Below are 12,662 nucleotides of genomic sequence, written 5' to 3'. Positions count from 1 at the left end.
CCTGAGCTACAAAGTGAGGCCCAACTTGGGAAAAGCAAAAGAAACCTTCCATGTGTGCTTCTTCATAAAAATGAGCCAAGTGAACTGCTGACTGATTTTATCCCTCAGCTCTCCTCCCCAGACAGACACCACCCACAAATTCTCTTGTCTCCTCCACAGCAATGCTACTATGCTATCCGCATTTTTGCTGGGCAGGATCCATCATGTGTCTGGGTTGGATGGGTGACTCCAGACTACCATTTATACAGTGAAAAGTTTGACCTGAATAAAAACTGTACCGTGACTGTCACCCTGGGAGATGAAAGAGGTCGGGTCCATGAAAGGTAAGGGGGATCCCAAGAGGCTCCTTTCTCCCTACAATAGTCACTTACACCTCATCCTTCACCCCAGATAGAGAAAGCATCCCAGCCTGTCTTAAAAGGTGAACAGGAACTTAACTTTTAAAATCATTAAAGAAACTGGGATCACCATGACAGTGAAAAGGGAGTGTCTGTAGAAACAGAGGTTCATTTATCACATATATAAATCACAATTCAGGAATGGAAGATAAAGATAGACAGTTGGGGTCAGAGAGCCCTCTTGCATTTGCTCCATAATTTTGAGGCAGACCTCAATTTCTACAACATCAGAACAAGACAGAAAAATTGCCTGTGTGCCTAAGAGAAGCTAGTTTGGGGAAAATTGAACAGATGAACAGTAGCACACATCAAATGACAAATCAGAACACCTCATTCCAAGGGTTTATAATGTCCAAAAGCATAAAGAATATAAAGGAGACATGGAAAACCCATTAATAACAACCAATGAGTAGAAATTAGGACTCTTTGGGGGAAATACGGTTTAGCCCCCACTGGGTTCTCCATTGTCCACTGGCACTGCTCTCAGGGAAAATCTTTACCTAGATGTGAAGCTCGATCATAATTAGATAGCAGGGTGAAAGCTGAAAGATCAGAGAAGCAGAGCAGCCATCCGCTAGAGACTTCATCTTACCCCTATGAAATCTCAGACCAAAATGGGGGTGATCTTGTCTCTACAAATCTTCAGACTGAATGGGGCAAGATCCTGTCTCCACTTACCTTATATTCCTGTCTCCAACTCCCTAGTGCTGGGATTAAAGACGTGAGCCACCACTGCCTGGCTATTTCTCTTTTAGACTAGTTCAATCTCCTGTAGCCCAGGGTGGCCTTGAACTCCTGATCTTCCTGCTTCCTCCTCCCAAGTGCTGGAACTGAAGTTGTGAGCCTCCCAGGTGCTGGGATTAAAGGTATGAGCCTCTACCTCCTGGCCTCTATGGTTAACTAGTGGCTAGCTCTGCCCTCTGATCTCCAGGCAAACTTTATTTGTCAGAACACAAACAAGACATCATACAACATAGATGTGTCCGAAACATGACCTTAAAGAACCATCTGTTTTTTATGGGACCTGAAAAAACCATCTTATCATCTGTCTAATTCCTATCCTCTGGGCTTGGAACATCTTTTCTCTGTGTAGCCATCTATCAAGAGGTAGTAGGTTCTTCTTGGGTAGGCCTTCACACCCTACCAAGTGATGGATCATTTTCAGTCAGTGCTTTTTATATAATAGAGCTCATGAAAAGCTGACCATCAGAGGTGAGTCATAGCACCCTCAGTGCAGACCCCTATGGGTCCATGATGAAAAGCACAGGCTCTGGAACTCAAGCTTAGATACTGACTAGGTTTGAAATGAATTGCCAGTCTCTTACTAGCCATGTGAGCTTGAACTCTGATTTCCTTATATATAAAATTAGAATAATTATTCAAATCCCAGAGTGCTGTAAGAAGTAAATGAATTAATTCATAAAAGAATGCTTAAGACAGTGCCTTACCTCGAGTACTTGATAAATATCAACTATTACTATTGGCACTTAAAGCAAGGCTTGGTGCGTTGTGGTGATCAATAATTCTTAGTTCGTTGTCTGACATAATAAGCAATAAACACAGGATTGAGTTTTACATGTTTCAGGGTATTTTAAATTTGTTGTCTTTAAAATATACATAAAGCCTGCCACTTCACAATGCACAGCTCAATACATCAGTAATTGAATTCTGTAATTTAAAAAGCAGTGATAACATGGCTTGAGTTCAATCTTTATAGAAATCTATCCATGGCTATAACTGGAAGCCACAGTTTGTAGAGGTCTCTGCTCAAGGGCACTCATCCTGAGAAAGCAGCCCCATTGTTGCCCCATATAAGAGAAAATGAACGGAAAGAGATGTGTACTCAGAAAGGGGATTTCCACTCACAGCAGAAAGTGGCAGACTTCTAGAAATAGAAGAAAACAGTATCTCTTAATCCAGCCTGGATCTTCCAAAGAATAGCTCAGAGAGGTAAACCACCTTCAGATAGGATTCAAGGATCTGTCCATCGCACAGTGCTGAATGCATGTTCTGGGTTCCTTCACCCAACTGAGCACTGCAGTAGGAACCTAGGCCAAGCCATATCAGATTAGTCTCAGTGTGTTCAAAGGGGTTTCTCTAGCATCAAGTAGAGAATCAGTTATCCTTTAGCCTAAGAAAGGCTGCATCACATCACTTCAAAAGCCTGCATCACATCACTTCAAAAGCCCAGGTCCTTCAGCTGTTGCAGCCCAGGTGAGCTGAGGAAGCAGGACTGACTGCTTCCTTCCACTACCCATTGTAAGGGGTTCTGAGAATCACATGTCAGCCTATCGTCTCCAAAACTCTCTCTAGGTATAAAATTCTGCAATTAAGAAATGAGAGCTGGGGGTGTAGCTCAGTAGTAGAGCCCTTCCTTACTCTGCATAGGATCCTGTCGCAACAAAAGTGAAAAAGATAAGAAATTTGGTTTGGGAGCCTTTAAAGGTTTTTGGTCATCACAGTTTGCTTTTAAGTGTAAAGGCCACATGGCATTCTACACTCTGAAAATTGGTGCACAGATAGTGAGAGAGGAACCTAAGTGGTTATTTAGCTATTTAGGCTATTTAGTTGTGTGGATTGCAGACTTCTAGAGATCAGGAACAAACAGTATAGTACAGTTCAGGGAGCTAAGAGGCCATCAGAGACAAGCAGTCTATCTGGACCCCAGTTGCCATTCCAAGGAATATAAGCCAAGTTTCCAAGCACTTTAGGGCCTGTGACCCTGGATATCAGAAAGGGATACTGAACCCATATTACTGTTTCTGCTTCTCATACCAAATTCATCTATAGATTTACCTAAGGTTAGTCTCCTCTCTGTGTTTTGATTTTCTGTCCCTAAAATGGGAGTATTACCTTCCTTTGTATCAGAAGATTGAATTTCTAATGAGTTTGGGAAATAGTTATCTGAATACTGGGGTCTTTGGAAGGGGGCAGCCTGCTATATTACCACATCTCCACACACAGTACTTCATGCCTGCATAAATTTAGTTGTGACTGAATGGTTTCATTCATAGAAAGGGTTCTGGGGCATTTTACAAGTGAGTTATGATTAGAAACCACCCAGACTATATTCTGTAACTCCTCTCTTTTCTCTGGTTTTCAGTGTGAAACGCAGCAACTGCTACATGGTCTGGGGTGGAGACATTGTAGCCAGTTCCCAAAGATCAAGTCGGAGCAATGTAGACCTGGAGATTGGCTGCCTTGTAGATCTGGCAATGGGCATGTTGTCCTTCTCAGCTAATGGGAAGGAACTTGGCACCTGCTATCAGGTAGGTGTGGCTTCTGAGGCTGAGCTGTTGCTTTGGGCTTTGGGCTGGGATTTATGGTCATGTTCTTCATTCTCTTCCACGTGGACTTCATCATCCTCCACCATACAGTTGATGAAACCGTATGGTATACTGGCCATTAGATTAGCAAATAAATAAGAACAGAGTGGCTGTGTTTTATACAGAGAAAAATATATCTATTTACTGGGTGATTTTTATATACTGGTCATCTCTCAAGAGGAAACGGCAGGTTTTCCTTATTGAGCTCTGAAAGATTATTCATTTATTCCAAAAGTACTTCTCTGTTGCCTTTATACTGTCTGTGTTAGATAAGATGGGAGATTTAAAGGGTGAACAGAAATAGTTGTCACTTTAAGACATTTGCTTACTCAAAATAGAAACCTATAAAAACTGAAACAAGAAAACTGTTTGTTGGTATTACCTGGTAGTGCTTTATGGGCCTAGAGATCCATAGAGCCCACCGTAGGAAATGCTATGCTGAGGGATTCTATTTCCAAGCATTCTCAACACTCTTAAGCACAGGACAGTGAGTCACATATACGGGTAGGTAGAATTTGCTGAAGAAGTTACCTCTCCCATGAAGAACAATCAGCAGAGTCTCATTAGGGAAAAATCTTGGTTTTGAGGGAGTGAAGAGAGTAGTACTCTAGGGAGGCACAATGGATCAACAGATAGAATAACAATTTGCTCTATGATTGGTAATGAGGGTTCCATTTGGAGAGGGAGGGAGGTATACATAGGAAATAGGGAACTATGGAAGGTCTCAGCATAAAAGTAATGTTCAGTAATTAAGGAAGCTAAACTTAGTCTCCTAGGGTCAGCAGTATAGATAACCACAGCAGATATGTAATACCCTGTTACTATACAATAGATAAAAACTTTGATTCTTTGGTCAGCCCCAGGTCACAGTCTGTGGAATGACAGGCTTTAGGCAGCCAGCTGTCTCACCTCTGCTTGGGGAGATGGGCCCAGGTGCATAGCAGACAGAACAGTCATTCCAGTCCTGAAAAATTCGTTAACCAAAAATGATGGGTGGACCAAACATTGTCTGCATGTCAGGAGCAGCTCGCCGACAGGGAGGCAGTTTACCTCCCTCTTCAGTAGTTTCTGCAGTGAATGGCACACTCAGAACCTCCTCCCAAGAGGAGTACAGTCAACACTTGGCAAGCTTGACTGGCAGCTGGAGGGCCCAGCCATTTCCAGAAAGAAGCATTTGTGAAACCCAGCTCTGAGGAAGAAAGTAAAGTACTCTTCTAGTACTGACTACGATGCTTCCCTCAGCCCAAATCCCTCGAGAAGCTTTTATATACATTACTGCTGTCCTCCAGACTCCATTAGTGTTTTCCCATTACCTTCCGAAATGAGCTGGACTGAAGGGTCCCTCCTGAGCTGCAGAGAATTCTGGAGCATCTAATAACTTTAACAAGCAGTTGGACTTTGGAGATCTGCAAACATGAATGAATTAACAACAAAACAGGGTGGCATTTGCAATAGCAGTGACCTGCCTGCCTCTGAAGGGTTCATGAGGCTAACAAGATGCTACAACCAAGAGAAGGATGCTGCAGCACATCCTGCACAGTGATTCCTAGGTAACATCAGGCAGGATGGACCATTATCGTCTTTGAGCAGGGTGTGAACATGCTCTCCTGGGGCATCTTCTTTATTCTATACATTCACACTCTTCTCCTACTGCTCAGCATTCTAGTCCCACAGAGCTTTGCTGGGTGGGACAGTGGCAGGGTTCTGCTGAGAACCCTTAGGAGGCTCCTACTCAGCTATCCCCTTCTAATCTCAGTGAGACAGAAGTGTCCAGCCATGTGTCTGGTCCCTGGCAGCTGGATCATTGTTATTCCACAGCTGTTGTCATTTTCATTTTTCAATTATCTCAAGAGGAACAGGACAGCAATATTTATACACTGGCCTTCAATTCAGAATGGACCAAAACAATGAGAGAAATATTCTCTTAAACAATGTTCCCAGGCCTCCCATTAAATGGTGCTAAGCAATCTGAAAAACCTTTCTCTCTCCCACTTAATAAAATCAGTAGAAAAATGAGGACTAAAATATACCTTCAAGAGTCAGTCCTGAGTAACTGCCCCACACCAGGTACATAAAAGACAGAGCCAGTTGTGGGATTCAGATTTATGAGAGATTCTAGCTATAGATTCTGGCCAGTTTCTAGGGCCTGACCTTCACACATGATTAGAAATGGGGTGTCTATCAACACAAGGACAAATAGATCAGCCAGTGATTAAAAAAAGAACTTTAGGTACAAAAATGAAGGAAGTCCATGACATCTTGAGTCCAGGTTCTGAGCATTGCACAGGATCAGGGGAGCCTTCTCCAGCTGGTCAGTTGTCCCAGGGCAGGGCCCAGCTCTGTGCTCACTGTCCATGGAGCAGTATCTGGCACCTCATGAGCATTTTGTGTTGTCAGACTAACTAACTTGGCTGGAAAATCACTTGTTTCCACTTTTCTGCCTAACAAGTTATAAGCTGCCATAAAATTAGCAGCTTAAAACGACCTGCATCCATTATTTCACAGATCTGCGGGCTTACCAGGCACCTAAGCTCTCACAAGGCAAAAACCAAGGCTCCTGCTGGACTGAGCCAAGCTCTTCTCTGGAGGGTCTGGAAAGAACCCCTTTCTGAGTTTTTCTGAGTTATTAATAGTACTCAATTTTTCATGTTGTAGTGTTCTGAGGTCCTATGTTCTTGCTGACTGGTAGCTAGGGTCACTCTCTGCTAGCTGAGTATGCCTATAGTCCTTTCACATGGTCCCTCTATCTTCAAAACATCATCTTCTTATGATTCATATCTCTCTAACTTTCTCTTCTGCCTCCACAAAGGAAAACAAAATAAAACAAACAAACAATAAAACCTCTGCTTTTAAAGAACCCTCTTATAATTACATAAAGCCCGCATCTTCCTCCAGCTTAAGTTCAACTGGTTAGCAGCTTCTCTTGCACATGCATAATCCAATGTTCCATTAGCATAATCACAGAAATAAATCCCTCCACAGCCTTCTGGAATTATGTTTACCACACAGTGGTACCATTTTCTTTCCTCTTGTATACGCTGAGGAGCCTACATTTGTATTTTCTTCTTATTTTAGTCCTAAACAAAATTCTGCATTGTTCATCATGGTGAGAGTGTGCTCAGGACAAGAAAACATTTACTCTCAAGACTTTCAAAGCACTCCCTAAGTCAGGCATGAGGGGAGCCCTGGACTTGAGTTGAGCAAGTTTGCAAGAAGCCATCCTTGAAGGGCCAGAAACCACCGCCTATAGTGCAGCTTACTTTCCAAAGCCAGTGTGTTTAGATGAGGCTCTTTTTCAAAGGAGTGAAAGCCTCCACATGTTTGGTACCTTTCTATTTTCTAGATATAAAATGAAGGCTGTAAGGGTAATGCACTCTCAGAGGATAGCCAATATAGCTACTCATTCTTGAATTTGTAGGGAGGGAGAGTTGGAACAATTTCCCATTTACTTAATGGTAGTGGAGGAATATCATCTAAGTTTGTATACATCAAAATAAACAAATAGTAAGTGAAGCCCCTGATGTCATATGCAGATGCCTCATGCAATCATTGAAGGTACAGTTGGAAGCCAACCAGAGAATCTCAAACCCTTTAACATAAGTATAGCAAGTGTAAGGAGTAAAAAAAGGCTACAGAAGCTTCCAGAGCATCCCAGGGAAAAGGCAAGGTCTATATTCCAACTAAGATCCCCAAGGTCTTTGCCCTTACAACATCAATTCTCAATTGTTATGTGTGTCTGCCCCAAGCCCAGGACACTTGGCAATGTCAGAAAACCTTGTTAATCATTAGGATTATGATGTACTCACAGGTACATAATAGGTACACGACAAAGATGTCGCTCACAACAGTATTGAGGTTAGCTCCCCCACCAAGTTACCAGTGCCAAAATCTCGATGAGACTAAGGTTAAGAATTTTGACTGCAGGGTATCCTGGATCTTGTGAACCTGCCATTTGCCTTCAGCAATGATCCCTGAGTCACCACCCAGACACACTACTGTTCAGTGGCCATCAGTGCTTTGTCTCACTAGTGAGTAATAGAAGCTTTTGGCCTTATGACTCTGCTCCTGAACTCCAGGGAAGGCTGCTGGCTGCAAGTATCTGAGGAAGAAAGGGAAAGAAAGGGTGTAAGGTATTTTATCCCAAAGCAAAAAGGATTTAAGGCCTCAAGCAGTGGCAGTCTGAAGTAAAACAGGCCAGATCTTCAGGAGTATCTGAGCAGTGGGGAATGACCCGTCTGTTGTCTTCTCTAGCTGAACTTAAATGGAATAACTGACTACTGTGGCCAGTGGCTTAGCAAACTGTGATTCCCATAGCCCTGGGCCAGCCTCTTGATTTGTTTTTGTTTCCAGGTGGAACCTAACACCAAAGTATTCCCAGCAGTCTTCCTCCAGCCTACAAGCACTTCTTTGTTTCAGTTTGAACTTGGAAAACTGAAGGTATTTATCTGTCCCTTCGATTAATACTCATGCCAAGGGAAGATCGAAATGACCATCGTGGGGAAATCCCAAGCATCAGAAGGCAGGGAAGATCTCTTGCTTCTCATTCACCTCCCTGCCTCCCTCAGGCCTCTATAATTTGCTGAGAAGTCCCAATGACAGACTATCTCTTCTCATTTTCCTTTTCTCTCACCCATTTTGGGCTGCTGAAAGGATTGATTACTTCTCACATAACCCATTGTGTACCATCCTAGTTAATGACGAAAGCCTTTGGAGATCCTCAGGATAGATAGTCCTTCTTTAACTTATACGAGTTATATTGATGACCATGAGCCAGGTGCATGATCCAGCAACTAAAACTCTCCCTATGACATGCCTCTTTTCTTCTTTGATGTCTTTCTTCCTTCCCCAGAATACAATGCCCTTGTCAGCAGCCATATTTAAGAGTGAAGAGAAGAACCCCATCCCACAGTGTCCACCTAGGCTGGATGTCCAAACAATCCAGCCTGTGCTGTGGAGTCGCATGCCCAGCAGCTTTCTCAAAGTGGAGACAGAGCGGGTGAGCGAGCGCCATGGCTGGGTGGTACAGTGCCTAGAACCTCTGCAAATGATGGCACTCCACATCCCGGAGGAGAGCAGGTACTGGAGGGAACCACTGAGGAAGGGACAGTCCTGGGAAGCCAGGAAGCTCCAAAGGAAACTAGGAATATCTTTAGTGGGCCCTAAGCTATCCCAAGATAACTGTTCATTCCCCACAATACATCAGTTCTATCCTTTCCCTTCCCCAATACTATCATTCAGTCAAAAACAGCAGAGAATATACCATAATGCCCCAGCCATGATACCTTCTGAAGACCAGGAAATATTTACATGCTTTTAATTCAAATACAAGTGATACTGAAATATACATATATTTATTTTTACAAAAGTAAAGGGCAGAGCCGGGCAGTGGTGGTGCACGCCTTTAATCCCAGCACTCGGGAGGCAGAGACAGGTGGATCTTTGTGAGTTTGAGATCAGCCTGATCTACAGGGTGAGATCCAGGAACCCTGTCTCGAAAAATAAAAAAAATAAATAAAGGGCAGAATGACCCATGTCTAGCTTGACTTGGAGAACTAGGAGCTGGGGTCCTTGCTTCCTTTTGTTAAGAGAATTGTGACTGGGTTCGATCCCAGCACTTTCATTTTCCACATATGTGGTTTGGTAAGCTGCTCACATACTCCAAGCTGCAGCCATTCCAGCCATACTTCAAAAGAGAATCCCACCCACACTGTCGAGAGGGTAAGAATGAGGTTGTATGGGTGTAATCCAGCATGGTTTCTGGCCATCTTGAGAACTGAGTTAAGTTTTATTACTGTGGATATTATTAGCCCTATGTTCCTTGACTGAAAAAGTATGTGCATGGGGCTAGAGAAAGGGATCACTGGTAAGGGCACTTGTTCTTGCAGAGGACCCAGGTTCAATTCCCAGCACCCACGTGGTGGCTCACAACCATACATAATTCCAATTCCAAGGGGTCCAATGTCCTTTTCTGACCTCTGTGAACACCACAAATACACATGGCGCACATCAATATATATAGGTAAAACACTTGTCTATATAAAAATAAATATTAAAAATATAAAAGCAAAAGCATTGCAGAAAGTGAAGGTATTTGATACCCATGGGACTCCCCTTTGGGGAGCCCCTTGAATCATGTACCACTTACAGGACAGGAGAGTATGGGAAAATGAAAGAAAATATTGCCATGCATCCTGGAACTCCATCTCTGGGCCTCCGTGAGTAAGAGAACAACACACAGGCAAGCAGGTTGCAGATGTCAGGAAGGAAGTACTCACTGGATTAGGCCAAGGAGTACCAGTTGGAAAAGTGTTTCCTCTCAGAACAAAAACGCAGAAGGAAGGGTAGAAAGTCTTGTAGGTGCCACAGAGCTGGACCACGCAGATAGTGTAGATTGGCAGTAGAAACAACAGTGGGTGTGGTGATGGGCAGAGCAGTGGGTGTGGCTGTGGGTGTGAGATGCATCTTCTGGGAGGCTTGTGTCAGGAAGAAGATCAATTTCAGATAAGAAGGCCAGGTCATTGTCATATTCCCAAGTGTCTTTCTCCTTGGAACCTTAGGGCTTCCACCTCCTTTTTGATTTTTTGATATTTAATAAGCCAGTGTCTTACATTTTCCATGATTTTTAGAATATTGTATTGAGACAAGATGGATCGTTAGTAACTGGGTTGTGGACCATAGCTCAGAGAGGAGGAATACCCTGTTAGGGAAAGCATGGCAGAGATTTCTGTCCCTTCTGCCTTCGCTGAACTGGTTGAGATCCTTGGGGTTTTACAGGGCAACTACACTGAATTCTGACCCTTGCTTCTCACGGTGGAATGGCCGATTGCTTTGTCTCCCTCAGGTGTGTGGACATCCTTGAGCTCTGTGAGCAGGAGGACCTGATGCAGTTCCATTACCACACCCTGAGACTTTACAGTGCTGTGTGTGCCCTGGGAAACAGCCGTGTTGCCTACGCCCTGTGCAGCCATGTGGACCTCTCACAGCTCTTCTATGCCATTGACAACAAGTATTTGCCCGGCCTCCTTCGATCTGGTTTCTATGACCTGCTCATTAGCATCCACCTGGCCAATGCTAAGGAGAGGAAGCTGATGATGAAGAATGAGTACATCATCCCCATCACCAGCGCCACCAGGAATATCCGCCTGTACCCAGATGAGTCCAAGAGGCATGGACTGCCTGGGGTGGGCCTGAGGACATGCCTTAAGCCGGGCTTCCGGTTCTCTACCCCTTGCTTTGTGGTGACTAATGAGGATCATCAGAAGCAGAGCCCTGAGATTCCCTTGGAGATTCTCAAGACAAAGGCTCTAAGCATGCTGACAGAGGCTGTACATTGCAGTGGGGCCCATATCCGAGACCCTGTGGGGGGTTCTGTGGAGTTCCAGTTTGTGCCTGTGCTGAAACTCATCGGAACCCTCCTGGTCATGGGCGTCTTTGATGATGATGATGTTCGTCAGATTCTCCTCTTGATTGATCCCTCTGTGTTCGGGGAGCACACTGGGGAGACGGAAGAGGGAGCGGAAAAAGAAATGACCCAAGTAGAGGAAAAGGCAGTGGAGGCTGGAGAAAAGGCCAGCAAGGAGGCTCCAGTCAAAGGCTTGTTGCAGACCCGATTACCTGAGTCGGTGAAGCTGCAGGTAACTGGGAACAACACACGTGCTCTGGTAAAGTGCCCTGGAGGGAGAGAAGAAAGCCTGGGTATGGGGGACTGTAGGCACACGCCTGAGTCTGCTGCTGGAGTAGAGGTATGCAGAGAGTCCCTGGGGTGATGCCTATTTCCATGGGATACACTCTCTAAGCTTTCCCAAGCCAACATGAAAATGCCAACCTTTATCAGTAAGATGCGTTGAAATGTTTAGATATCGTATAGAAGTCTCTTCTGTTATTGGTTGCTTTTACTTTTTTGGGAGGCCCGCAACCCAGCTCCCAAGTAAATCACAAATAGAGGCTTATTATGGCTTATGAATTTGCAGCCTTAGTTTGGCTTAGTTTCTAGCCAGCTTTCCTTAAATTATCCCATCCACCTTTTGCCTCTGGGCTTTTCCTGTTCTCTTACTTCTGTAAATCTTACTCCTACTCTGTGGCTTACTGTATAGCTGAGTGGCTGGCCCCTGGAGTCCTCCTCCGTCTCTGGCTACTTCTTCCTTTTCCCCTCCATCTCTTTTCCTCTTCTTCTTTTCTCAGATTTCTCCTGTATATTGTCTCTACCTGCCAGCCCTGCCTGTCTCTCTCTCCTGCCTTGCTATTGGCCATTCAGTTCTTTATTAGACCAGTCAGGTGTTTTAGACAAAGTAACACAGGTTCACAGAGTTAAACAAATGCAACATAAACAAAGGTAGCACACCTTAAAATAATATTCCATAATACTCTTCACCAGTGTTGGGTTTGCCCATGTCTCTGAGCCTTTGAGATGTAAATGATTATCTTATCCCTGATTAGCAAAAAGGATAAGATTCTGGTTGTAACCAAAGTAACCCCCAAGGAACTGACTCACAGGATTGTCACACTCATCACCCACTCTCACTGAGCCAGGTTCTTACACTAATATGATGGGGCCCTGCTGACCCAGTATTCACATAACTGTTACCCAAACTAAGGAGCATGCTGCTGGTACCACCTAAGAGCCTTCAGCTCCATCTGAAACAATGCTTCCTCATGTAAGCTAGTATGATCCATATGCTAAGGATGATAACCTTTGTCTTCTGAGCACCGAGACAAAGAGGAAAGATGAACAGTGAGCCTGGGTCAGCCATTCCTAGGATTTTACTCCCCCTCTGCTGCTTACCAGATTTGTAAACTCACCAAGTTAGTAGTCAGCCAAGACTGTAGAGTTATTATCTGTAAAACAGAAGTGATACAAAATGATAATGCCAAATATATTTTCATGAAATATGTGAAGTATGTTCTATCATATAATGTGCTGTAGTGAAGTAATCTATGA

General features: G+C 44.0%; 1 protein-coding gene across 1 annotated transcript in view; it reads left to right on the top strand.

The window, feature by feature from the left end:
• Positions 1-12,662, top strand: part of Ryr3 (ryanodine receptor 3) — a 535,270-nt gene that overhangs the window by 327,836 nt on the left and 194,772 nt on the right. Inside the window, exons 31-35 of the mRNA XM_076570297.1 lie at positions 160-323; positions 3,502-3,667; positions 8,075-8,161; positions 8,574-8,800; positions 10,566-11,358. Of these exons, the coding sequence (XP_076426412.1) occupies positions 160-323; positions 3,502-3,667; positions 8,075-8,161; positions 8,574-8,800; positions 10,566-11,358 (1,437 nt within the window). The remainder of the gene's footprint in view (positions 1-159; positions 324-3,501; positions 3,668-8,074; positions 8,162-8,573; positions 8,801-10,565; positions 11,359-12,662) is intronic.

This window comes from Peromyscus maniculatus, chromosome 4 (assembly GCF_049852395.1).
Source record: "Peromyscus maniculatus bairdii isolate BWxNUB_F1_BW_parent chromosome 4, HU_Pman_BW_mat_3.1, whole genome shotgun sequence".
Taxonomy (NCBI): Eukaryota; Metazoa; Chordata; class Mammalia; order Rodentia; family Cricetidae; genus Peromyscus; species Peromyscus maniculatus.
This window is presented reverse-complemented; position numbering and strand designations above follow the sequence as displayed.